The sequence below is a fragment of the Neophocaena asiaeorientalis genome, unplaced genomic scaffold (assembly GCF_003031525.2).
Source record: "Neophocaena asiaeorientalis asiaeorientalis breed wild unplaced genomic scaffold, Neophocaena_asiaeorientalis_V1.1 scaffold1052, whole genome shotgun sequence".
Taxonomy (NCBI): domain Eukaryota; kingdom Metazoa; phylum Chordata; class Mammalia; order Artiodactyla; family Phocoenidae; genus Neophocaena; species Neophocaena asiaeorientalis.
In genome coordinates, this window is record NW_020173676.1 from 433844 (window position 1) to 447513 (window position 13670).

Here is a 13670-nt window from a genome sequence, read left to right on the forward strand (position 1 = left end):
AGGCCCTCACCTGATGACGGGGTGCTGCAAGGGGTTCGGAGAAGCCAAAGAAAGGCAGGGCCAAATTGAGGAAACCATTCTTATAGGAGTCAAGCTGTCGGTGCCCCTGCACCACCTTGTACAGCTCTAGACACACAAGGCCAACCACGGCTGCTGTGGTCGTGGCAATGGCCGGGATGATCTTTCCTGCAATCAGCTTGCTCTGTGAGGAAGGAAAGGATCAAGGAAGGAAGTTAAGGGTAGAAGAAGCTCATATTCTACAGAAGGGATAGAATGTGGGCAACTGCAGCCTGGGAGGGGGTGAAACGTCAAGTCTAGATTTGCCTCACCTTGTGCCGGTCTGCAGGGGGAATGTCATAGTTCTCTGCCCGGAGGTTGGATGCAGCCACAATGAAATCCATATGGAAGTTGCTGTCATCATCCTTTTATGAGTGAGAGGTTAAGGTGGGGAGACAATAAGGAGAGGATCAGAGGAGGAAGAGGATTCCTGGCCTCCGGAGACACAAGTATCCTCCACTGCAATTACCTGCTGGGCTCTCAGATCACAAAGGCATGGCTGGGAACATCTATTCGTTCAGGGCCCCATAGCAGGCCTGCGATCCAATCCCACAAAGGCCTGGGGCTGCCTCTAGATCCCCAGAACCTGTTCTGTCCTGCCCATCTGTGCTTAGCCCATCCCCACTGCCTGCCCAGGGCCCCCACCCAGCACCTTCTCGAAGTCAATGGGGTACATCTTGAACCCAGGGAGCTTTTCTGGACTGGGCAGTATGGCCTTGAGCTCCTCCAGACGACTGTCATCTGCAGGGAGAGAGGAACACCGTCAACCCTTTAGACCCCAGGCCAGGGTCTAAGGTAGAAACAGGAGCTCAGGTGGGGCAAAAGTTTAGGTAGATAAAGGATTTGAAAAGGAAAGACATCCTGGGAGGGAGGAGGAGCAATGGGGAGAGAGAGAGCAGGACAACAGAGTACAAGCCTGAATAAGACAGGGGGCAGGGGGCAGGTATATCAAGAGAGAGGTATCTCTAGAGACTCTACGGAACTGAAAATGAAGACATTAGGAGAAAGTGGGGATGGACAGATCAGGATGGGAGAGCTGTAGATCTCAGGAAGAATGATGCAGAGAGAGGTGGGGAGACATAAGAGGATACAGGGGAAAAAGGCAGGGGAAGATACATAGAGGGGAAGTTGGGAGAAATATGCAGATGTGGATATTGAGGTTAAGATACTGGGGGACAGAGTATATGAAGAGTGGAGAATAGGGGCATATACAGAGGATGAGATAGGTGAGAAAAAAATTTATACACATGATAGATACATCTTACATATACCCTATATATGCTGTGTGTGTGTGTGTGTGTGTATACACACGCACACGTTTATATACATTTTACATACACCTTGCATATGTTTTATATATATTACACATAGATACATATGTATGCATGTATATGAGGAACAAGATGGAGGAAATACACAGAGAGAAACATGACAGATATATATTTGGGGAGGAAGATGGGGACATGGGAGAAAATAAAAACAGCCACATTCGTTCATTTGTATGTTGTGTATGGCTGCTTTCGTGCTTCAACTGCAGAGGTGATTAACTGCAGACACTAGATGGCCTGCAAAGCCTAGAAGAGTCACTGTTTGGCCCTTACCCCTGATATACAGCATGAGCTGGGGGAAAGAGATGGAGAGAGATGGGGAACTGGGGCAGAGATATGGAGAGGGAGATGAGGAAAACTGTGGAGAGCAATACCATGGCAAAGATGCACACAGAGGAACATGGCGGTGGGAAGATGGGGCAGATACCAAGGGAGCAAGACCATTGGTGGAAATCACACCCTCCAGATAAACCGATCAAGAAGAAACAGAGAAAAGTTGTTCTTTCCAAGGGAAACACACACAGAGCAAGAGAAACAAACAGCTAGTTCTCCTGAGGGCCAGGGAGTGGGGAGGAGGAGGCAGGAGGGATAGAATTTAACCCAACCGACCCTCATTTCAGAGCACGGGAGGCTCAAAGGAAGGTGTGGGGAAGCCTTAGGCCAGGGGTTGCAGAGCAGTGCCAGGGGCAGAGAAGGCTGGACTGGGCAGGGGACAAGTGGGGGTGGTGACTCCTGGCCGACTGGCCAAACATCCTCACCAACAGAGGCATTGGCGCTCTGTAGCTCCTGGTCAGAGACATGGATCTTGACGCCGGACTTGGGGGTAAACTCGGGGACCTGCACAAACTGTAGGAGCGCTGCCACAGCATCTCGGTCCTGAGAGCCTGTCAGCCCATAGGTCTGGGCAAACAGGTTGGCAGCAGCCATCACGTAGTCCAGATGCAGAGGCTGGGAGAAGGCAGGGCCCAGAAGGGTGAGCACGTCCACCCTCACCTGGGGAGTCTCGGCCTCCTTCCCACCCACGCACCCTCCACCTGACCCTAGGAGACCCCAAGGAGGAGACTTACATTGTTGACATCAAAGGTGAGCGGGTGTGGACAGCGTTTGGGCCCAGACCAGAACGGAGCTCCCGAGCTTGTGAGCTAAGGAAGTAGAGAGAATTTTGAGGAGCAGGACCTGAGACTGGAGTCCTCTCTAACAATCCTAACTTCCCACCTTGGCCCTGGATGTGCCCTGACTCACTATTCCTGGCTGGGCACGCGCAGGGGGCTAGAATAGATCATGAACAACCCAGACTGCAGGGTCCTGTAGATGGAAGTGCTGATGCCAAGCTGAATGAAACAGGGGCACCTCACTGAAAAAAAAGTCCTGGCACTCACTCTGTGCTAGCCACACAGCCATTTAACAAACCCTTATGAATTGCTAGGCACTGTACTAAGCTAATGTTAATAAATCCTCACAAAAACCCTCATGAGGTAGATTACTGTTATCTCTACTGATGAGGAAACTGAAGTACAGAGAGAAGGTATGTGACTTGCCCAAATGAAAATGGAGCTGGGATTTGAACCCCCACTGATTCCTGAGCTCTTAACTCCAAAATCTCTCCACTATGATCCTTCCAGTCCTGGGAGGTGGGTGAGTCAGCCCACACCACAGGTAAGGGAAACAGAAATGAAGTCTCTTGCTCAAAGGAAAGGGGACAGCAAAAACAGGTCGAGTTTAATCATTCGTGTGAGACCCCCATGCTTGGGGCATCTGCCACAGCTGGACTAATGACCGAGAGGAGCCACACGGAGAACGCACAGCAGGCTCCTGTTTCTGGGAAACGCATCCCGCCAAATGGACCTGGCAAGTGGGCGTTACCTGGTCGGGAGGGAAGTTGTGCAGCAGCTGCCGGATGTTGTTAGAGTACTGGGTGTGCCAGTGGTGGCAGGCCCAGGCCACACAGTCGGCCCAGGTACATGGCCGCTGCAGCACCAGGCTGCGCTGCACGGCCTCCAGCACCTCCAGGGGTTGGGTGCCCGCCAGCCGCAGGGTCCGCTCCACAAACTTGGGGTCTCTATCAGGAATTGGAGGGGTCAAAAGGGCAGGATTACACAGCGGCCCCAAGCGTGGGCTCCAGGGCAACCCCACTTTCTCCATGGAAAGCTAGTCCTGACCCCCAGTGGAATGAGGCCCCAACATTCACTGACCCACTTGAGAAGTGTGCCTGGTACTGGGTGTCACACTGGTGAGGAAAGCAGACAGGATGCTCTGGCTGGAGGGTAGTGGGTGGGGTGAGGGGGCATTTGGTTACTTACGTGAGGTACTGGTTGACGTTTTCTGCCGGCTGCTTGAAGAGGCCTTCAAACTCATCTCTAGCCCACTGCAGACAGAGCAAACAGATTACAGGGGCCGATGGTTGACAAAATGGGCTTCTGGAGGCATTAGAAAGACCATCAGTGAACAAATCAAACAGGATGAACAAAGCTGCTCTGGCAGAAGGTAAGCCCCGCAATCACTGTTCCCAACCTTCCCCACTCCACCCCCGCACCAGCACCTCAATTTGAAAAACCAATGAACTTGATCTGGACAGCAGTTACACTAGTGAATGCGTGAAAAAAATTTAGTTCTGTGTACCTTACGTGAGGTATGTCATGCCTCAATAAAAAAGAAACAATTGAGTTACGTGTATTTTTAAATTACATTACATATTTAAAATTACGGTCCTATACAGGCCCCGAGGACTCAGCAGCAAACTGGACAGAGGCTCTGCCCTCTGAGAATTCCTAGAACAGTAAGTGCTGTCACTGGTGAGGGAGTTTGGAGGATATAGATGTCAGAGATCAAAACCAGCTCCGCTACACAGTATCTAGCTTTGCAACTTCAGGGACACACAGTGACACTTAACTCTGTGCCCTCCTTTCCAAAACAGATACTGTAACAGTAGTATGTACCTCACGGGTTGCCAAGTATGTACATATTTAAAGTTTATTTAAAACAGCACCAGATACATAGTGAATGCTAAATGCTTTACAACCCCATGAAGTATATACTACTGTCACCTCCATTTCATCACAGGCATGGAGAGGCTAAGTCCAAGGTCACTCATGGCCTAGTGAGTCTGTGGTGGGTGCACAAATACAAAGACACCAGTCTGGAACTGCAGGGGCAGAAGGGAAAGTGATAGAGGGAACTGTTTTTTTCCCCCCCTCCCTATTTTGTTCCCACCCCCCCCATACTTTTACTAAACGTTCTGAATGGTTTGCTCTCAAAGAATGTACTAAGAATCATCTGATAACACAGTGGTTATCCTTAGGTTCTGGTCTGTAGGCCTAGGTGCTGGACAACCTAGATATGTTCGCTTTGTAAAAAACTCAGCCAGATAATATGTGCACTGACTGCTCTGTATTCTGTATGTATATGCATCACGCAAACAAAACCAACCTGGAAAACCAGCTATTAAACCCATTTTGAGCAACAGCAGGGGAAACCTGAATATGGACTGAGTATTAGAGACAAATAAGTAACTAGGAGAGACAGTAAGAATTACCATTAACTTTGTTCAGCATGAAGGTGGTGTTTTGGTTAGACACGGCAATTCTTACCTGGGGGCAGTTCTCACCTGGGAGAGATTTTGCCCCCAGGGGACATCCAGCAATGTCTGAAGACATTTTTAGTTGCCACAAATGGAAGGGGGTGCTACTGGCATCTAGTGGGTAGGAGCCAGGGATTCTGCTAAACATCCTACAGTGCTCAGGATGCCCCCATGACAAAGAGATATCGGGCCCCAACTGTCACCAGTGCTGAAGTTGAGACCCTGTTATGTGCGAATACATCCTCCCTTCGAAGAAGCAGAGGGAGTGAAGCATTGTGATGGCCACAATATACTTCACCAAAAGAAGAAAAAGCCACATGAATCTATGAAGAGAATGTGGCAAAACGTTAACAAATGTTAAATCTAAGAGTATTTGAGTGTTCCCCACACTATTCTCTGTATCTGTCTAAACGCTGAAAAGTTTTCAAAACAAAAGTTAAAAAATGGCTTCCCTGGTGGCACAGTGGTTGAGAGTCCACCTGCCAATGCAGGGGACACGGGTTCGTGCCCCGGTCCGGGAAGATCCCACATGCCGTGGAGCGGCTGGGCCCGTGAGCCGTGGCCGCTGAGGCTGCGCGTCCAGAGCCTGTGCTCTGCAATCGGAAAGGCCACAACAGTGAGAGGCCCCCGTACCACAAAAAAAAAAAAGTTTAAAAAAAAAAGAATGAATCATTCTAGAAACCAAGGTTGCAAGATAGAAAGTAAGAGAGGAAGGTTTAAAGAAAAAGCACAGGGGCCAGTGGACGCGAGGCCGGGTGCCTGACCCCTGCCCTCTCCCCCCACATGCTGATCACCTGCAGGGTGTGCTCGACGGCATTCGGGAAGTTCTTCAGTGTGCAGATGGGGATGGACTTTTCAGGCGGGTCCTGGCTGGAGCTGTATGATTCTGTCAGGAAGGGGATCACCACCTGCACATTGCCCTTGGTGCCCAGTGTGCCTGACTCCAGCAGTGGCTTACGGTAGTACACGCAACGGCGGTCCATGTACATGCCTGGGGGGCAACACACGCACGCACACACACAACTTGGCCCCTGACCTCCTCACCCGCCTCCAAACTCACGGGCATCCACATTATCCAGGGCGTTGGCCACACCATCCAGGTTTTGGAAGAAATCGTCATCATAGATGCGCTCGGTGTCAGGGCCTACACGGTTCTGGTGGCTTGTCACTCGGATGTGCGGATTCATCTGGCGCACAGCTGCAGCAGCTGTGTCAGACTTTAACTTCTGGGGGGACACGGGTAGGAATGGGGGAACAGAACTCAGTTATTCATGCATGCACCAGCGAACCTCCACAGAGCTGTCCTCCTGAAGGCTGGTTTATTTAATGCTGGGAAGAACCAAGCCCTGAGTTCAGGAGGCTCCCTGGTTTGGCAGGAGACAGTCCGTGACAGTACCACATGGCTAGGGCTGTGACGGATATGGGAGGGGCTCAGTGAAAAGGGAAGCAGTGCACAGACACAGGCTGGAGACAATAGGCCAGCCATTTGTTCTTCTGCCTACCCAACTTCTATTGTTCTTGCAGTTAACGGCACCCAGGGCTGGGGAACATTCCCCCAAACAAAACAGAATCTTAGCACACAGACAAGGAGGATCCTTTCAAAGTCCAAATCAGGTCACGTCCCTCCTCTGCTGAAAACCCTCCCTTGGCTCCCACCTCCACTGAAGGCAAAATGAGTTGGCCCCCGTTTCCTCTAGCTCATCTCCTATTACCCTCCCACCTCAGGATCTTGGCCTGGAGCACTCTTCCCCAGAAGAAGGGACTCTATTCCCTCATGCCCTCCAAGTCGGCAGAAATGAGCCCTTCCTTAACCACTGTAATCAAAACTGCAAACCGATCTCCCTGGCCTGCCCACTTCCCTCATCTTGTTTTTGTTGTTTCCTCTGCACAGCACTTATGGACGTTAACTATAAACTTCGCTATTGTACTGTGCTTACTGTTTACTGTCTGTCCCCGTCCACTAAAATCTTTGTTTCCTTGGTGTACCTAGAACAGAACTTACTCAATAACTACTTGGTGAATAAATGAATGAACAAAAGGGGAATCGATCCTGGCCAGGCAACAATGACACTGTCCCCTACAGAAGGCTTCCTAACTAGATCACCATATAACCCAGCTTCTATCTGTGCAGAGAAGAGTGAACCTAGCACAAGTACTCTCCTAGGAAAGAGGCCTGCTGGCCAGGTTGGCCCTTGGCTGCAGTCTGGGAACCTGGATTTCTGGAGGGTTCTTGCCATTCAGTACCTGGTAAGGGCTTCTCACTGTGCCTAGACTGCTTATGCAAACCCTGTGGTTTATGCTGAACTCCTGCTCTCCTTCTGGGAGTCTGGAATTTGGGGACATTACCAGCAGAAGGTGCCTATGTGACCAGACCACAGTAAAAGCCCTGGGTACTGTGTCTCTAACGGGCTTCCCTGGTTGGCAACATTTCACGTGTTGTTGCAACTCGCTACTAGGGGAATTACGCATGTCCTGTGCGACTCCACTGGGAGAGGAGTCTTGGAAACTTGTGCCTGGTCTCCCCCAGACTTCACCCCATGAGCCACTTCCCTTTGCTGATTTTGTTACGCATCCTTTTGCCGGAAGAAATCGTTAACTGTGAGTACAACTACATGCTGAGTACCGCTGAGTCCTAGGGGACTAGTGAATCATTGAACTTGGGACCCCCAACACACTGTCCCAACCAGCACTCATAAGAAGGAAAAAGAAAAAAAAAAGGAGATAAAAAACGGGAGATTCGATGGAAGGGTACTCAATGTTTGTTGAACGAGTGACAGAGAGAAGGTGAAGGAAAGAAAAAGGTGGTAAAGCCCCTTTTCCAAGAATGAGAACAAAAGAGGAAAACAAGATGACAAAGTCCCACCTCCTACCCCCACCACTCTCACCGTGACGTCCCAGGGCCGGAACAGAAACTGTCTGTTCAGATTTGACTTCTCAATGGTGTCCATGTCTGTGATGACAATTTCTCCGCCCTCCCCACAGCCCAGCCCAATCATGGCAAAGTTCTTGAGCAGTTCACAGCCAATGGCCCCTGCGCCCACCTAGAAGACAGCCAAGAAGAGAGAAAGAGGCTAGTCAGGGTGATGCAGGTCAGTGTGAAGTCACTCATCACTCCTCACTCTCACTCCCCTTGAAGATAGCAAGAGAGGGGAGAGGTGGGTCTAGTGCCACATCCTCAAGTGCCAGGGCTATGAGAAATAACCCAGGCATCTGAGGGAGGAGGCACAAGATGGTGGAAACAGAAGGACACACCAGGCTTTCCCTCAAGATAAAAGAAAATGGCAAAAGTCATGCGGTAGAGATATAAGAACCAAAGACCCGCCCTCAGGAGGCAGAAGGAGACCCCTTAAGAGGTAGCCAGAGGCCACAGGAGATGAAGAAAGTGTCTGTCCCAGTGGATCACTCACCAGGAAGTACTTCTGCTTGCCCAACTTCTCTTGCAGGTGTGAGCCAAATACAGCTACCTGCCCATCATAACGGTTCTGGCGCTGAGGAATGCAGAGGGAGAAGGGTCAGAGAAAGGCCTCACCAGAAATGCCCCCAATGACATCTCCCCCAGGGCCCCACTCACATACCGGGAGGCACTTGTCCTCCGTGAGGGCCTCTTTGTCCTCGGGGAGACACTCCAGTGCATCAAAGTACAGCCACTGCATGATGGGCATAAACTTCCCGGAGCAAGCCTGGGGATTGGGCAGGACAGGGGAAGTGGTCAGTGGTTAACTGGGGCCTGACACAGAAGGACAAGCGATGGAATCAGGGAGGTGTCTGGCCCAACCCAACCCTGTCCTTCTCCATCCGTGCTGACCTTCATGACCTCCTGGGCAGCTAGACCCCCGATGAAGGCATTTATCGGTGCCAGATCCCCAGCAGCCACATATGCCAGCTTTCGGATGAGGTCCTCATCCAGGCTGTCCTGCTGCACCGCTGGCAGGGCTCGAGCATTCACAGCCTGGGCCAAGGTCACCAGCTCTGTGGCATCCTCCTGGTGGGGCAGAAGGAACCAAGAGCATGCCTGTGAGGCCACTGTGGGGGGTGGGGGGCTAGGCAGAGAGGCACTGTGGGCCTTCGATGCCAAGGTCATCTGCCCTGGCTGGCTCACCCACCTACCCACCTCATTGCGGGGCCGAGGGGGCCGGCCATGCTGAGCACAGAAATGGTGCAGGGCCTGGAACCCAATGTGCAGCTGGGCGGGGTGGGAAAACTTGGCGAAGTCCGTCATCACAAAGTCAGGCTCTGCCAGGGAGGCCAGCAAGGATTTCTGTGGGGGGCAGAGCATCAGAACCAGAAGAAAAGAATGGAGAACCTGGAAATGCCTGGCACCACCCCCAGAGCCCACTACTCCCCACACTCACAAAGCTGATCTTCTTGGGTACTTTGACCTGGCTGACGATGCCTCCACGGATATAATCAGAGAAGTTGGAGGTGTCACAGATGCTAAAGGTGTAAGGACCTAGGGTAGACAGGGAAACTGTCAGGCTACCCACCCTTCCTAAAACTCACAACACCCACAGGATGAGGAAAAATCCATCCCTGACCCAGCCCAGACATCAGGAGTAATCGATTCCACTCGAACTTCAGAAACCATCTACCCTCTCGCCCAGCTCAGAGCCCATGGGACCCTGTGTCCCTGACCCCAAGTCTACACTATCTACACTAGAAGACATTCTCTGCTCCCTGTCCGAATCCAGTCAGACATGAGTGGATCCTCTGATCTGCTTTGTTCAAACACCACAGACCTCTTCCCCCTCAATGTAGGTACCAGGAGCCTCTTCTAGGAACAGCTCAAACACGAGACAGCACTTCTCCCCCATGTCCCCAGCTCTGGGTGGACCCCAGGGGACTCTGTCTCTGGTTCATCTCAGACACCCAGGATGTGTCTCCCCTCATGCAGAGTCCAGGGAAACACCTCCTATCTCCCATGATTCCCCATGGCCCTAGCTCACCCAGGACTTTGATTTCCATGGGCTGACTTCCATTGAGTTCAACCATGCCCTGTACTTCTGAAAAGGAGACAAAGTCGCCACTCTCAAAGCCATGCCGGGCCTCATCCAGACAGGTAACCACACCGGGGTTGTCCTGGTTAAAGGAGGAGTACCTCAGAGGCAGGCCCAGGGTACCGGGAGCAGACAGGAAGGCCTGCCACCCATCTGCCTGCCAGAACCAGGACCCCTGAGGCAGCCCTCCTCACCTTGGTGACCATAGAAACCATAGCACTGAGCGGCTGCTCCCCATTGGAATCTGTGAGGATCATTTTCTCTCCAAAGTCACAGAAGAGCTGCCTGTAGAGGGAGGCAACAGGGCTGATGCTCGAGTCCCATGCGCTCAGGGACCCCACGTGTCCCTCCAGATGCAGCAAGTACTTGCTGAGCAAATTCAGCCCATCACTGCTGGGAATCAGATGGCACTCATGCTACATGGGGTGAGGTAAAGACACAACATCCAAAACCCAAGGGGCTGAGGGGGGCTGAGGGCAGTCAGAGGTTGGGGGTCTTTTCCTGGGCATGGCAGGGGTCAGGGGAAAAGGGTGGGGGCACTCACCCAAACAGGCCCCGTGTGTCTGCCACCACCAGCTTGATGCCAAAGCTGTGACAGAACTCACCCACCCGCAGCTGGTCCTCCAGGGGGGTGTTGGTGAGGACCACCACCTGTGGAGAGATGGCAGCTCAGGCGAGGGCCCAGCACCAGGGGAAAGGGGAAAGGGGGAGATGGTGGAGGAAGGCTGGTGCGAGGCCTCAGGGAGTCCTTAAGGCTTTGCTGGTTCAGCTCTCTATCACAAATACAAAGTATCTACCATGTATCAGATTCAGCCCAGGCGAAACTCAGTGAAGGGAAATGTGAATCCCTAAACTATGGCAGGCAAGGTAAAGAGGCAGCTGGGAGGACAGAGTTTGGACAACAGCTGATTCCTTCATTTGCCAACACCCACTGCTGCCTGCCTACAACCCTGCCATGCCCTGCGAGACACAGAAGTAAAACTTCATCCTCAGCCAAAGTCTGAGCTCACTCCTACCACACCCACTTGCTCCCAATTCTCAGGACAACACCTGCTCAGCCATGATCCTTGGGACTTAGCTCTCTGCCTGAATGCCCACCCATTCCATCAGGGTGAGCTCCCATAGCTACATCAGGGTTCGGCAGCAGTGTCCTGGCTTGCTGGGACACCCCAGGGCACAATCTCAGCTCCCACAGCTCCTCTTTCCAGCCCAGGGTTTTTATTTAATAAAAAAACCAGCTGCTATTCTAAGTGCTTAGCCCTCACAAAATCTTTATGAAGTCGGCATTATTACCATTCCCATGTCTACAAACAGACAAAAGGCAGGCACAGGAGACTCAGTGACCTGCCCAAGGTCACACTAGTACAATGAGAGACTTGTGCCAAGGCGGTTTGGCTCCAGTCTGTGCACTATGCTGTCCTGTCTGCTGGCTCACATCTTCCCCCTGAAGAGGCAGGTCCAGCATCTAAAGCCTGCTCGCATCCCCTAGCTGCAGCCTCAGCATGAAACCTGGCACCCGGGCTAGTCCATTAAATATTGATCATATGAATAAACCAGAGGTGGGCTCTGAGAGAACTGGGCAGGAGGTCGGGCGGTGGCCCAAGGTACCTGGAAGCCACTGAGGAAGTCCTCTACGAGGGGTCCAGTATAGGCGCTCACAGGCACGTAGCTGTTGAGCTCAGCCAGGTGGGGCTGGGAAACCTCAGCCCGGTTTTTCCCAATGTCCTCCTCCCGCAGGTAGAACTGCAAAGGGGAATGAGGAAAGAAATGAACTGGCTGTGTAGCCTGGGGGATGGGGTCTCAGCAGAGAAGGGCGATGGGAAGAGGTACCTGCGAGGAGAGGTCGGCCCACTGGGCAGTGCCTTGGTCATGCAGGGTGACAGCCTTGACCCCACCAAGGATGATGTTCTTGGCAATCTCCACGCCCAGGCCCCGCAGGCCTGATACCAGTACGCTGGACGTCTGGAGCCGCTTCATTGCCTCATGGCCTAACACATACCTGCCAGTTTAGGGGGCGTCTCAGGTCAGGGCCAGGCCCTTCTGACCCTCTCCACTCAGTGCCCCCTCCCACCTCACAGTCCAACCTCGGCCCCACTTACAGCTGCCGGGAGTAAAGTCCCTCATCTATGTCTGCTTCACTGCCGTTCTTCGCCATTCCCTAGAGATGGAGGGGAAGAACAGGTTCAGGGAGACATGCAGGAGGAGGGGAGGGACAGATGGGACAGCGATACAGAAGACTTTCCCACCCACCACCCCGCCTGCCAGTCTCCAGGAGGAAGACACTCACGTTGGTTGGCACCGAGGGCACTTTGGACAACACGGAGTGGGCAGGGGAACAGTTAGAACCCGGCTTTGGATCAGGCCCGGACACGCAACGTTTCTTGGACAGCGGCGAGCTGGACATCTGGAAGGAAAAAAGAGATCAGAGATGAGCCTAGGGCATGTGGGTGTTCCTGTTGGTTAGTGGTGATTGTGGGGAAAGGGAAGACGTAAGGGCTAATATCCCCATTTTACAGAAGAGGAGACAGGTACAGAGAGGTGAGGTGACTTGCCCAGGGTCACACAGCTATCAGAGCTAAGATCTGAACCCAGGTGGTCTGGCTTGCAATCCATGCTGCTAACCACTAGGCCATTCGCCTTTCTCCCCAGCCCAGCATAATGAGGGAGAGACTCCAATACTGTGGGGGGAAAGGAGTGACAAGAATGTACTTGTCGGGAAGTCAGAGAAAGGATGTAGCTTCAGGTCAGACCCTGGCACTCCTTGACAGTCATCATTTAACCCCTATGGGCTCGGTTCCCTCGCCTGTAAAACAGGGGTGAGAAGAGCACCTACCTACCCCATGGAGCCGTTGATGTGACGAGATATAACACAGACCAAAGAGCCTGGTACAGAGCAGGTAGGCAATAGCAAGCAACCCTTCTCCTCTCCCTTAACCCTAGTGACAGGGGTTTGAGAGGGAAACGCGGCTTGGACATCCATCAGGGTGGCATGATGGCAAGAGATATTGTGCTGAGAACTCAGTTCCCAGAGGGGCTCACAGAGGAGAGTTTCACAAAGTCCAATCTGCTTCCCGCCACCCCCAGCTCTGGGAGGGGAAAACACCCAGGGCCAATAAAAGAGGTCGCAGGGAGAGAGAAAACACACACTTCCCAAGCCTTGTCTGAGTGTGGAGTCCCTAAAACAGATCAACAATAATGATAAACGAATAGTCATTAGGAGTCCTCCCTGGGCCAAATGTCAAACACAGATCACTTTATGATCTGTGCCTCACTCTGTCCTCAGGGCACCCCTGTGGGGTTTGGACTACTATCAGTAACACTCGCAACTCACATTGGAGGAAAAGAAACTCACTCAGGGAAGTTTGGTGACTTGACCTAGGTTCCCACAAAGAGAGTGGCCAAGCTGGAACCACCCGGGGATCTGCTGACCCTGAGGCCCAGGCTGCTTCCTGATGTTATGGCGTTTCATCCCCTCAACAGTCCTGACCCTGCAAGGAAGGGCCGAGTGTCCTTGCCAGACAAATGGAAAAACCTGAGCTCATGAGGACTAGGTCCCAGAGACAGAACAATGCAGGCTGCTGTGGAAGTGAAATTGGTGGTGGGTGTGTGTGTGTGTGTGTGTGACTGGATCCAGACGCTGGAGACAACAGGACCCCCAATCACTCCCCCCCACCCCGAATGCTCCTCTGAGCCTCTGTTCTCCTACACTGAGCC

General features: G+C 52.4%; 1 protein-coding gene across 3 annotated transcripts in view; it reads right to left on the minus strand.

Moving 5' to 3' along the window:
* UBA1 (ubiquitin like modifier activating enzyme 1) overlaps positions 1 to 13670 on the minus strand; it is a 22351-nt gene that overhangs the window by 1709 nt on the left and 6972 nt on the right. For all 3 annotated transcript variants that reach the window (XM_024749604.1, XM_024749605.1, XM_024749606.1), the window contains exons 2-23: positions 12244 to 12360; positions 12056 to 12114; positions 11787 to 11955; positions 11565 to 11699; positions 10501 to 10607; positions 10151 to 10241; positions 9906 to 10038; positions 9315 to 9412; positions 9074 to 9220; positions 8768 to 8944; positions 8538 to 8642; positions 8370 to 8450; positions 7848 to 8003; positions 6023 to 6188; positions 5757 to 5953; positions 3686 to 3750; positions 3249 to 3444; positions 2453 to 2527; positions 2144 to 2333; positions 710 to 798; positions 330 to 422; positions 11 to 202 (exon numbers count right to left, since the gene is read on the minus strand). In XM_024749604.1, the coding sequence (XP_024605372.1) occupies positions 11 to 202; positions 330 to 422; positions 710 to 798; positions 2144 to 2333; positions 2453 to 2527; positions 3249 to 3444; positions 3686 to 3750; positions 5757 to 5953; positions 6023 to 6188; positions 7848 to 8003; positions 8370 to 8450; positions 8538 to 8642; positions 8768 to 8944; positions 9074 to 9220; positions 9315 to 9412; positions 9906 to 10038; positions 10151 to 10241; positions 10501 to 10607; positions 11565 to 11699; positions 11787 to 11955; positions 12056 to 12114; positions 12244 to 12360 (2838 nt within the window). The remainder of the gene's footprint in view (positions 1 to 10; positions 203 to 329; positions 423 to 709; positions 799 to 2143; positions 2334 to 2452; positions 2528 to 3248; positions 3445 to 3685; positions 3751 to 5756; positions 5954 to 6022; positions 6189 to 7847; positions 8004 to 8369; positions 8451 to 8537; positions 8643 to 8767; positions 8945 to 9073; positions 9221 to 9314; positions 9413 to 9905; positions 10039 to 10150; positions 10242 to 10500; positions 10608 to 11564; positions 11700 to 11786; positions 11956 to 12055; positions 12115 to 12243; positions 12361 to 13670) is intronic.